The sequence below is a fragment of the Chaetodon auriga genome, chromosome 23 (genome assembly GCF_051107435.1).
Source record: "Chaetodon auriga isolate fChaAug3 chromosome 23, fChaAug3.hap1, whole genome shotgun sequence".
Classification (NCBI taxonomy): Eukaryota; Metazoa; Chordata; class Actinopteri; order Chaetodontiformes; family Chaetodontidae; genus Chaetodon; species Chaetodon auriga.
In genome coordinates this window covers 4,664,422-4,678,030 of record NC_135096.1, presented here as the reverse complement: position 1 = coordinate 4,678,030, position 13,609 = coordinate 4,664,422, and the positions used below count along the sequence as shown (strand labels likewise).

Here is a 13,609-nt window from a genome sequence, read left to right as displayed (position 1 = left end):
GAACAACAAAAAGTGTGGAGAGTGGGAAAAGAGGGAAAGAAAGAGAAACTGTATAACTGTTCAGCTGTTATTTTCAAATTAGTTGAGACTGTTAAGATGTGAAAGTTAACAAAAAAAAGGAATATTCAAGCTGTTGCTTCACTTTTACTTTTTCTAAAATTAAACACTTTCTTTTATAATGCACAATTTTTCAAAAAAGGGTTAGGGTTTTATTTTCTCTATTTCATTTTTAAATTCAAATCTGCCTGGTTTAATGTTAAGTGACAATAAATACTGTCTAAATGTTTTTGAATTGTACTTTCTTTATTTGATCAGATGTTGATTACATGCAGATGTTGATACAACTACTAGGCTACTTCAGTATATATATCACACAAATCATAATGTTATGACATTATGATGTTCCGGACCTTTGCTTTAGGAAATTTTCTCTAACCGGACCTCTTTGAATTTTAGTTGAATACCCCTGCTCTAAACAAACACAAAACAATTATTTTATCTCTTGCAGTAATTCTGTGTTTATATACATCAAGGCCATTTTGCATTAGCTGAGAGCCCTGTCTGAGATTAACAAATAATTTACTCAATCTGAGAAGTGCACACCGCTGCTGATAAGTGAGATTGTGACGGTGCGTAATAACTTGCAAAAAAGTCATTTCTAATGTAGTTACAATTGATTAAACACATTCCTGGACGTGCTTTGAACTTTGAATTTGAACTTACAAACTCCTCTTCCTGGGACAGGGCAAACATGGCCACTTGCTGTGCTGCAGTCTTGTGCTCCTTCACTCCAATAACTGCGTTGCCCAGTGTGTCTTTCTTTCTCACAACCCACTCCTGTACCTGCACAAAACAAGGATATCATGTCGATTAGTAAGGGTACTGGCAAAAAATGTCAAGACAAAAAAGACAAGACAAAAAGGGCACAATAATACTCACAGTCATGTGCTCCACCACGCCCGGGCGCTGGAGGTGTCTCAAAATCACCACTGCCTGGAGATAGTACACCACAAAGCTGCACTCGGTCAACTCCAGGGTCGCGTCCTTGTCCTCGAAGACCTTCCCTATAACTATAACTTCCCTATAACCTTCCCCTCAGCACAGCCAAGCAGTCACGCGGTGTCAGCTGCTCTTTTTCAGTCAACCGGCCGTGTCTATGAGGAAAAAGGATAAAATGTATTAACAAATCATGACATTACTTGCCACATTGCTCACTTATGTGAACTGTAATCCAGCTAGCTGCGTGCAAACAATTAAACTTACCTCTTTTGGGTGATCTCTTTGCTCACTTGCTTGGAGAAGGACTTCTGCAGTGAGCCAATGTAATCAATAAAGTCCTTGCAGTCCCCATGGACTGTCTGATCCTCTCGCCTCAGGTTGGTGTTGATAGTGTGGTACATCAAGAATCTGTCAGAGGACGTGCAAGTATTTTAAGTATTTGCACATATTTAAGCTCAATTATGTTTATTGTCTACACAAGTGTTGATATTATATGGAGAAAAAAAACCCACAACAAATGCTACCAACCTTTTCAAGCTCTTCAGGTAATTTATCTGTGTCTGTTTTGTGAGTTTTGCCCTGGAGAGCTCACAGAGGTACTGCCGGATCTTCTCCCTGTTCCTGACAAATTGCAGGGATGGCTGCTGTGGGTCGAAGTAGTACAGGTACCTAGCAACGTTTTCAACCTGAAGAGAGAAGATAGATAGATAGATACTTTATTCATTCCAGCATATTCAACAAATTTAAAGTAAAAGACATGCAATAAATACTCCAAAAGCAAAAAAAAAAAAAAATGCTAAAAAACATGCTAAAACATGTTACATTGTCTTCTAATCATGACTATTTTGCAAAATCATCTTCTTTTACTTAATATATTTTTTTTTTTGATGAATACAGAATGTTTTATGGTAGTACTCACCTCCTGTTTAAAATTTTCATTGCAAAGCTCCCTCTCCAGGTACAGGCCAAAGTCCTTCAGCAAGGGATAGTCCAGAGAGTGCCTCTGATAAAGTCCCCTCTGTGCCATGAGCTTCCTGTTTTTGGTCGTCCACTGCACAGTCGAGACACTGCAATGTGGGAAAAGCGTTTTGTTATAAAACTGTGTGCTAAGATGGAAAGCTAAGCTTTAAAATGGGGAATTACTCCAGTTAATCAGATCTTGCAAGCCTGAAACACTGAAGACTAGAAGGCTGAGAGCCCTGCCTGAGACTAACAGCTTATTTACTCAAGCTGAGAAGTGCATCACCGGTGCTGATGATTCCCAGACTGAGTGAGGTTGTCAATGTTTGCAGTTTCTTGAAAATAAAGTCATTTCCAAGTTACAATTAATTAAACGCATTCCTGGAAATGCCTAAACATGTTAACATGAGAGCCCTGCATGAGATTAACAGATAATTTACTCAAACTGAGACGTGCTGAAGCTGATACTCACAATTGAAAGCACTTGCCACTGCTGACAGAAGTGTTGTCAGACGGCTCACTCTCGCCAGTCTCAGGAGCCGCACTCTCAGCTGTCTGTGTGGTTGATGGTCTCGCTATAACATTGGCATTGGGGAGTGGTGGAGGGATGCCGGTCACCACCATGTGACGACGCTGCAGCTCCTCAGTCAGCCTTTGAATTAAAAAAACAAAAAAAAACAAAACATAATTTAGACAATTATATGCAATACAATTTAAAAATTTCATACATTTCAGAGAGTAAACAAGAAGTGATGTTTGGAAAAAAAAAAAAAAAAGAGTGAAAAGTTCTTCCACAAACCTGCTGAGTGGATCAGCATCATCCAAAATTTGGCGAAGCAGCACGTAGGGGAACACCCTGCCCGACACCAGAAGATCATGGACATCCTTCTCGGCCTTCTCCACCGCTGCACCAATGGCTTCTGGCGTGCTGTCTTTCATGCAGACTCGGCACAGATGCACTGACAGGAAGTCCTTGGTCTTCAAGCACAACTGGACATGTTTCTCTTAGTCTGAAAAAAGAAGAAAGAAAGAAACAACAAACAAAGAACCAACAAACAGCGGCAGGAGAAATGTAAGTTAAAGAAGAAAAGCCAGCAGCAAATAATCCTTCTCCTTTCGTCGGCCTGTAAAGCTGTAGCAAAAATCTCAGTCAATCTCATCAAAGTCACTGGCAGAAAAATCCTCAGGAGAATGTCACTGGAGTGACTAGTAACTTTATCTATGGACTCAGGAGAAGGTACACACAGGTAAAGCCTGGTTTATCTTCTGCGTTGCGTCGACGCCGTACCTACGCCGTCGACGCAGACCCCTACGCGGACCCTACGCCATAGCCTGACGTGCACCTCCAAAAATCCTGACTACGCGTCGCGTAGTGACGTGAACGTCGAGGACTGTGATTGGTCCGTTCAGAACGTAATTTTCGGTTCAGTCGCAGCCCTATGGTCGCAGCACAACAACACCGCCATTTTCAAAGTTTCTGTGGTGAGAGCTACAAGAAGAAATGGACCAAGCCGAAGAAAGAATTATCGAGGAGGTACGCAAGTACGACCACCTCTACAACTCCTCTTCGCGGCAGCAAGAGCCCCCCGAAACCATACAAAGACACAGCCACACCCCCCTAGCGGCTTGGCGGTGAATTGCGGAGCAATGCGTTCCCTCAATGCAGAACTATGAATGCTCAGTGACGGCGTAGGGTGTACGCCGTAGGTACGACGTCGCCGCGACGCAGAAGCATAAACCAAGCTTAACTGTACATAAGCTCTACCCATGATGCATTGCACCTGCGTGGCACCTGCATGGCTAGCCAGGCTCCACACTTAATTTGTTTCACTTTTCTGGTGTCTTTTCTGCATGGCAGAAAGTGACTGTCAAATATCAAAAGATGATATGATATAAAAACTGTGGATGCATCAGGTCTGCGTACTGTACTATGACATCATTTGGCCATCAGGCTTCATCTGTGACAACTATTTGAAGAAGTCCAACAAAACAACAAAAGAGAACATGTTTTCATCCATCAGGTCACAGGTCAACAAAGGGTCTTAACAGTGCATATGATGCACAGGGTATTTGACAACTGTGCATGTGACGCACAGGCAACACCCATGAAGCATTGCACCTTTCTGGCACCATCAGAAAGGTGGAATGTGCAGGAGGGGTAGAGTTAGTCACTGCAGTGACTGTCTGTTACATTATTACTCGAGGGTGCTGTTGACCTTAAACAAATCTTTGTGTTTCACTTAGCTCTCCCCATGATGCATTGCACCTTTCTGGCACCATAAGAAAGGTGCATATGATGCACAACCTAGCCCAATCCCCATCGATGATGCGTTGCACGTTTCTGGCACCATAACCAAGGTGCAATGTGCAGGAGAATTACAGCCAAAGCACTGCAGATGAAAAACATCCAGTTTTCTGACCAGAAACAGGAGTTCAACAAGCATCCCTCCAAGATTAGCCTGTGCTCTCTGTTCCTCATATGATGCACAGCTCAACCAAACTCCGTGCTTGAAGCATTGCACCTTTCTGCATGGCACCATAACAAAAATGCAATGTGCAGGAGGTTTAGAGTTAATCCCTGCAGTTACTTTACCTATGATGCATTGTACATTAGTGGCTGTCAAATAGATAGCCATCCATTTGCCAGCCAGAGCACAGTCTTCAATAGCTCTGTGGAAAGTGCACCTGTCTAGCACCATAAGAAAGGTACTTAATCCCTGCAGTGACTGTCCGCCCACACACAAACGCCCACGCCCAAAAAATTTTAAAATTATCTTTATCTTTATTATATCTATATGTGAGTTCATCTTATTTTATTTTATCTTATTTTATTATCTTTTCTTTTTCACACGGGGGTTGCAATGCAAATTTCATTGATTTCACAATAAAAGCAATCTTGAATCTTGAAAAAGGAAAAAGGAAAAAGGAGGATGACGTTCTAGCTGCTCGTGGCTTTGAGAGAGGACTTCAGCCAGAGAAGATCATTGGAGCAACTGACTCATGTGTAGACCTAATGTTTCTAATGAAGTGCAAAGACTCAGAGGAGGCTGATCATAAGTGCCCAAAGATAGTCATAGCCTGGCATGAAGACAGTGACAAGAAGGAGAAGGATGCTGTCAGTGCATGAGCACACCACCTCAGGAGGAAACAGGACCTCCTCCACTGCAGGGACTATCTGAGTCGGATATTTTTCACACCCAAACCTCCCATCCTCCCTCTTTCCCATGTCCACAAAGATGCATAGACAGCGGACACAGTCGTTATCTCAAGGGCCCAGACTGCTGAGAAGAATCATTAGACAGGAGGAGAAACTGTAGCGGACATGGGTGGTATGCTACCGGGGTCAGGGTTTCTGCTGTTCTGTCTTTGTATTCTTTAGCTTCTTTTTCATGTCTTAACACAAAATGTTTTAGTGCAAAGACCACACCCATGATGCATTGCCCCTTTATGCCTGTCAAATATCAGCTAAGTAGCCAGCCAGCCATCTATTTGACAGTCAGAGCTGTCAAATAGACTGTGCATACTGGAGCCCGAGCCCAGTCCACTCCCATGATACATTGCACCTATCTGGCACCATAAGAAAGGTGTAATGTGCAGGAGGGATAGAGTTACTCACCTATCTGTCAAATACACTATGCATCTGATGCTTTACCTATAATGCATAACACACTTGGACTGTACATACACATATAACCAATAGAGATAATAATTTGTCTGATTGAGGCAAACTGTCAACCTTACCAGATGTTTGTCTTTCCTTCACATACACACACAGAGGTACATACACAAACAAACAAGCATCCTACAATCAAAGGAGGCCTAAGCAGCCAATCCTTCCCTGATGAAACCATCATGGCCTTTCTGCATAGCACCTAAGGTGGAATGTGCAGGAGGGTTGAAGTCAGTAACTGCAGTGACTGTCAACTATCTCTCAAATACACTCTGCATATGATTCAGAGTGTATTTGACAGCTCTACCCATGATGCATTGCACTTTTCTGGCACCATAAGAAAGGTGGAACGTGCTAATGCTACATTTTCTGCCTCTGTGTTGAGATTACATCTGGTCTGATTACAACCTGGCTTGTGCAGTGTAATTCTGAGACACTCTCTGTGTGGGACAGGGGGGATATTGGAGTTATGTGACAAAACTGTCTGTTGGCATATGATGCACAGTGTGTTTGACTCTCTAGATCACTAGCCTAGCCCTAGCCCAGTCTTTCCAGCACCATAACAAAGGTGGAATGTGCAGGAGGGTTGAAGGTAGACTGTGAACTGTCAACTAAGATGCAGTGCAGTACAGCTCTAACCATGATGCACTCTCCTGGCACCATAAGAAAAGTGAGATGTGCTAATGTCACATCTTCTGCTTCTTTGTTGGGATTACAGTGCTGTGTTATTCTGAGACACTTTGTGTGTGGGATGGGGGGAATAATGGAGTTCTGTGACAGAACTGTCTGTTAGCATATGATGGACAGTGTGTTTGTGTTTTTAGAGCTCCAGCCCAGCCCTAGCCCAGTCTACTCCCATGATGCATTGTACCTCTCTGGCACCATAACAAAGGTGGAATGTGCAGGAGGGTTGAAGTGACTGTCATCTGTGAGCTATCAACTTTAATGCATAGTCTATAGCCATGATACATTGTAATACAACTCTACCCATGATGCACCTTTCTAGCACCATAAGAAAGGTGGAATGTGCTAATGCTACATCTTCTGTGTAGAGATTGCAATCTGCTTTGTGCAGTGTTACTCTGAGACACATTCTGTGTGTGGGCCAGAGGGAACAGTGGAGGTATGTGACAAAACTGTCTGTTAGCATATGCTGCACAGTGTTTGACTCTAGCTGTGTCCCAATTCAGGGGCTGCATCCTTCGGAGGATGGATTTGAAGGCCGCTTACGTCATAACGCTGCGCGAAGGCTGTCCCAATTCGTCCAAATTCGAAGGATCCTCCAAATGCAGCCGACAAATGCGTCCTCCTTTTCCCTGTATTTGGAGGATGCGTCGCTACTATCCTTCACGGCCTCCCATATCCCAAGATGCTTTGCGCACCGATTGTTTTTTTTTTTAATAATGGCGACCTGTTGATATGAGGAGCTCAGTTAACAGTTAGCCTTATTAAAACTCTTCACTTACAAATGTTACAAGCTCGCATGTCAACTGATATCTTATTTTGGGTGAATACTCGATTGTGATTGGCTGCAGGGTCTCCGTTAAAAAGAGTTGTAGGACAACTATAAAAAAGTTCCGGTCAAATAGCCTGATTGTTCTAAATTATTGCGCTGGCTCAAACGCTAGTTGGTAACCGTGGCAACAGAAACTCAGAACATACGTTATTTCACAGTTTATTTAACACAACGGCAAGACAGTAGACAACATGAGTGATTTTATAGTTTCCTTTAACCACATTTAATGATCAGAGTGAATCGTGGATAATATTTCTTGCAATAAAAATGATTTAGGAAACTATCTGTGGACTTTGAGTCTTTGAAACAAAATTTGGCATCATCCTCTGGACACACACAAGCGGTAAGAGGTGCACTTGCCCTCTGAAACGATACTTTGTATCACGTAACATAACGTTAAGCAATCATGTCACTTCCCTCCACTGATTAGGTCTAATATAACAGTTGCGCCGTCCGACGCGAAGCTGTGAAGATATTCACATCAGGTGAATTTGTAAGTTGTATAATAGGCTACATTTCGCGCCTCTTACAAGCGATAGGAGCTGTACAGGCGCATCTCTGCACCCCGTACTTGTGTTTTTCCCGGGTTAGGAGGGAAGAAGTTATGACGTCGTGACGCAATCAGGACACGCTCCGAAGGCTAGACCGTCCCATTTACCGATAGTTGATGCGGCCGACGGAGGATCCTCCGCAGGACCCAGCCTCCAGAGACCGCGTAGGCTGGGTCCTCCGAAGGATGCAGCCCCTGAATTGGGACACACCTTCTGTTTGGCTCTAGTTTGACTCTAGAGCTCTAGCACAGTCTACTCCCATGATGCATTGTACCTTTCTGGCATCATAATAAAGATGGAATGTGTAGGAGGGTTGAAGTTTGTCACTGCAGTGACTGTCATCTGTGAACTGTCAACTATGACGCATAGTCTACACCCATGATGCATTGCCATACAGCTCTAACCATGATACACTTTTCTGGCACCACAACAAGGTGAAAAGTGCTAATGCAACATCTTCTGATTCTGTGTTAGGATTACAATCCTTGTGCAGTGTAATTCTGAGACACTCTCTGTGTGGGACAGGGGGGATATTGGAGTTATGTGACAAAACTGTCTGTTAGCATATGATGCACAGTGTGTTTGACTCTCTAGCCTTACTCCCATGATCCATTGCACCTTTCCAGCACCATAAGAAAGGTGGAGGAAAATCATGGAGCAGTCATGCCCAATGCGGAGAACTCCAAGTGGCTCGGGAAGTGGTGAAAAATGTTAAAGGCCGAGACCGCATTGCATTGCATTGTTCCACATTTGATGCATTTCACTTTTCTACATAGCACCAAAGGTGGAATGTGCATGAGGGCTGAATTCAGTCACTGCAGTGACTGTCAACTGCTCACCCCATGATGCATTGCACCTTTCCGGTGCACTGTGCATATGATGCACGGTGTATATGACAGATGCATGATGCATTGTACCTCCCTGGCTGTCAATCAGGCTGTGCACGTGATGCACATTATTTGACAGCTCTACCCATGATGCATTGCACTTTTCTGGAACCATAGGAAGGGGTGAATGTGCTAATGCTACATCGGCCCATGGGAACAATCAGCTCAGCCTGACAGATAATTGACACTGTCATGCTATGATTCACTGCACACCCTCCTCCTGCATTACTCATGTAGCTGAGCCTAGAGCTCCAACGCATCAACCTTACACTAACTGCTGAATAAACTGTTTAGACATTGAAAAGTCACTATATGAAATATAATGACTGTATTTTTGTGAGCAAAACGGCAGCCCAGCTCTACTCTTGACACATTGCACCCTTCTGGCACCGTAACAAAGGTGGAATGTGCAGGAGAGTGTATATGATGCACAGTGTGTTTGACAGATGCATGATGCATTGTTAGTCACTGCACTGTACCAGGCTAGCTCAATGCAGCTAACAACCTGTGCTTTTCAGACAAACCCTTTGAATGGATTACAGGTAATAATACTCATCCCGCTGATGGTTTTATATGTACAAAAGAAATAACCTGTGATCAGTCTTTTCTCGGTATAGAATACACTACGAGCTCCACAAAGCAGAGCACCAGGCGTATTTTTCCTCACAGTATCAAACACCTCCGTGTCCTTCTGTCAGACTATCCACCAGTTTGCATGGAAGTGGAGCTGTGGCGCTCTGGATCGGTTTGTTTAGCACACACTCAGTCCCAAACACTGGAGTGAGGTTGAGGATGAGGACGGAGGGCAAGAAGTGACTCTACAGTGTGTGTTCATGGTAGATTGACACCTGCAAAATTTCAAAAAAAAATTGACAATGACTGTAGTTTAGTCCAGCTCCACCCAACCGACTGTCACAGTGTATTTGACAGCTCTACCCATGATGCATTGCACCTATCTGGCACCAGTTATTTCTCATGTATACTCACTGTCAACAGGTCCCCTGAGGGGGAAAAGAACAAAGCCTGCTACTCCACAACGAACACCCAAAAGACCCAAAGTTAATGGCTTCCATTTGGGCACCTCACATACATTGATATCAGTGCATGTGAGCCCACAGACCCATCTTTGCCTGTTAATGATGATGGTGATGATGTTGATACTGATCATGACATTTTCATCTTTGAGACTGCCAGTACCCCCGAGCCAAAAAAGCCTTTGATTGTACTAAATTGAAGACAGAGCAAGAGCAAAGTGACGTCGGCATGCTGTTGGAGCGCAGCGAAGATGCTGCTCTGGATGCCACAGGGCCGGCGCATGTGGGAAGCAGTCCCTGCCCTGCACCACCTACAATGATGGCCACCACCAATCAGACACAAGTACCCAGAGTGAGTTAGTTACTGCAGTGACTGTCAAGACTGTGCTCAACTTGCTATTTACTGGGCTCGCTATGGCCGCTTCACTGGCTGTGATTGGCTGTAATACCCTATTTCACTTTTCATTTGTTCGAAACATTTGCACAAACTTTTCCAGATAAACTTCTGTCTTTTGTATAATTTCTATGTCAAGACATAAGGATGCAACCCCCACCGAGAAAGGAGCTGAAACAGACAGTCATGCAGAGCAGATGAGCAGAATACACATCAAGCACCAGACAGAATGTGACCTCCTGGAAGACCTGAGAACTTTCAGCCAAAAGAGGGCAGCTATAGAGAAGGACTACACCCAGGCCCTCCAGAAGTTGGCAAATCATCTAACCCTTCGCTGTGGGGAAGGTCCAACAGCCAGATGTTTCATTCCACCTGTGATTAGATATGCTATGCAAGCAGATAGAAAAATACAAATTATAGGCCAGAGGACCACTGCCATTAGCAACAATGTCCTGCAAACTAACCATGGGGATGAACAGCTGATAACTGTACTGCCAGACCATTCACCCAATAAGTACTGTAAGATGGTGAACTATGCCTGGGCAGGACAAAGCCAGCGGGAAGAGACTCACGCAAAGAGGAGAGAGCAGTGAACTTTATGTTTGTCAACCTCTAGATACTTCATAATGTGTCACCCTTTACTTTCTCAAACTCTGAGTTTGAACCAGGGATTTTGAACAAACCAAAAATCAAACACCAGCACAGGGATGAAAACAATACACTCCTGCAAAGAGAAGAGAGGAGTGACAGCGAATAAGAAGCTCATTGCTTTGATCATGAGAGCAAACAGCATGTGTTTGTCCCTGGAGCCCCAAATCTCCTCCTGCCTCACTACAACAGAGCTGATAACTGTGCTGCCAGACCATTCACCTGCCTGGGCAGGGCGAAGCCAGCGGGAAGAGACTCAGTCCATCAGTCAGAGTCTCCTTTCCCTGTGAGGAAGGTCCAACAGCCAGATGTTTCACTCCACCTCTGATTACATATGCTGTGCAAGCAGATAGAAAAATGCAAATATAGGCCAGAGGACTGTGATGCCCTTAGATGTCCGGGGCTGCACGCGTGCCACACTGAGTGGACCATCGTGTGTCTACCCTTCACCGAGAGCTAACCTAATTAGCCGCCTTGCTTCTTCAGAGTATGTGGTTATTGGTTGTGTAGTTATTCGGACAACATGTTACTTTTGTAAAGGCTTCAACGTCACAGACATCCAACTGCCTTTGATTAAAAAAAATGAAAAACATAAATAAAGCCCTGCAGTGTTTTTTATAATGAACCAGTACATTTTCAAACAACATCAGAATGATGTAAAATGACGTAATCCAACCCTACACACTAAATCTTTGATTAATAGGAGAATGTGAGCTTTAAAATGAGGGATTACTCCAGTTAATCAGATCATGCTTGCCTGAAACACTGAAGGATCTGAGAAGTGCATCACCGGTGCTGATGATTCCCAGACTGAGTGAGGAGCCGCACTCTCGGCTGTCTGTGTGGTCGATGGTCTCGCTGTAACATTGGCACTGGGGAGTGGTGGAGGGATGCCAGTCACTGCCATGTGACGACGCTGCAGCTCCTCAGTCAGACTTTGAATTTAAAAAAATAAAAACACAATTTAGACAATTACATGGAATACAATTTAAAAAAAAACACGAGAAACAAAAAACAAAGAAACAACAAACAGCAGCAGGACAAACGTAAGCCAAAGAAGAAAAGTCAGCAGCAAACAACCCTTCTTCTTTCGTCGGTCCGAAAGCCTGTGGTTCGTTGGAAAGCAAAAGAAGAAAAAGTCAGTGGCAAATAATCCTCTTTTGTTCGTCACCCTGAAAGGCTGCAGTCTGATGGATAATTTCCTCAGGAGAATGTCAGCGGAGTGACAAGTAACTTTATCTATAGTCTCAGGAGAAGGTACATGCAGGTAACTGTACATAAGCTCGAGCCATGATGCGCTGCACCTATCTGGCACCATAACAAAGGTGGAATGTGCAGGAGTGTTAGAGTTAGTCACAGCAGTGATTATCTGAGTGACTAGCCGTTTTGATTTAAGTGATGTTGGGGTTTTGTATGCAGCAATTAGCTAGATATTTTCTGAGCAGATGCAATCAGTATATCGAAAACTATTTGGCAGATTTGCATAAACTGTACTCTGTAACTGTAACATCATGTCAGCTATGTCAGATGGGTGTCGTGAGAACGAAGTGGACTGGAAGATATCTCGGTCTTCGAGGCTGAAAAGAGACTTGAGAAAATGAGAGAGGCAAGATAGAATGGAAAGTTGGTTGGAGGGGAGTGTGTCATGGCCTAGTAATAACAAAAAATCAAGGAAAAGCCCGACTAAGCAGACACAAGTCGATCAAACACAGGAAAGAGAGTGGAAAGTGATGATTGAATTCAATCAGGATGGTGGGCACTACCATCCGATAAAACTTACAAAAGCAATTGAGAAAGAAATGGGGAAAATCAAGTACGCCAAGTTTATGAATAACAAACTTCAAACTTTATTTATATGGCACTTTTCATACTTAAAAAGCAACACAAAGTGCCTCACAGAAGCTAAAAACAACAAAGAAGAAAACCCAGCCCTCCCACCCCCATAACTACATACAGAAACACACACACAGACACGCACGCACACACACCCATACGGACAAGATAAGGAATAAGCCACCTTTGGGGGCCATCCACACTGAGAGGGCCCCCGGCCCATGACCACCCCGACCCAGGCAGACAGGAGGCCCCTGCACCAAGGCGCAGAGGCCTCCAGCCATCCAGGCCAGAGCCATCCTCTCAGCAGCGCCCCCATCAGTAGACCAGGAGCAGTTCTCAGTGAGGAGGGCCCCCATGAGGAAACACTTGACCTAAAAACCAAGGACCCCCATGAGGAAACACTGTTGGACCTAAAATTGACCCCTGGGGAACCCCACACTTGATCTCATGGGTTCCTGAGGAACATGCATCCCAACTTACAAAGAAGTGTCGGTCAGTGAGGTATGAGACGAACCAGTTAAAAGCAGTACCTGAGAGGCCGACAAGTAGTTATTAAGAATGTTGGGGTCTAAATTGCTCTTCTTCAGAAGGGGCCTCACCACCGCCGATTTAAAGGAGGTGGGGAAGACACCCGTCTGAAGAGAGCAATTCACCATGTATAACAGTCCTCAGGTAGAACCTGCCTTCCAGACGTGTTGGTAGTTAAAACCTGTTGAGATAAAAGACTGGATCTGATGTTATCAATTTTGTACCTGAAGCGGTCTGCAAAGTCTTGGCACAGGGTATTTGTTATTGTCTTATGAGATCTGTTGAAATTACTGTTTGTTAAAAGATCAGTGGTGGAGAAGAGAAATTTGGGATTATTTTTGTGGTCAGAGATTAGTTTTTTGAAGTGAGAGATTCTTGCCTGTTTAATAGTGCTATTGTAAGTTTTGAGGTGTTGACGTAAAACTTCATAGTGGACTGTCAGTTTTGATTTTCTCCATTTCCTCTCAGCACTCCTGCAGTTTCTTTTCAGTTGCTTAATTTCCTCATTTCTCCACGGAGGTAATTGGTTTTGTTAAAAGAGGAGCCACTGAGTCCAGCATTGACTTCAGATTGCTGTTAAAATTGT

At 43.9% G+C, this 13,609-nt stretch overlaps 1 protein-coding gene across 1 annotated transcript; it reads right to left on the bottom strand.

Moving 5' to 3' along the window:
* Window positions 1-723: 723 nt before the first annotated feature.
* LOC143316226 (uncharacterized) lies at window positions 724-3,081 on the bottom strand. The gene is made up of 7 exons (XM_076724033.1): window positions 2,759-3,081; window positions 2,432-2,611; window positions 1,919-2,066; window positions 1,528-1,685; window positions 1,264-1,407; window positions 940-1,154; window positions 724-843 (listed from the first exon to the last, which is right to left on the bottom strand). Exons 1-6 carry the CDS (start codon window positions 2,896-2,898, stop codon window positions 1,082-1,084), a joined length of 843 nt encoding a protein of 280 aa, XP_076580148.1. The 5' UTR covers window positions 2,899-3,081; the 3' UTR covers window positions 724-843; window positions 940-1,081.
* Between the last annotated feature and the right edge of the window lie 10,528 nt (window positions 3,082-13,609).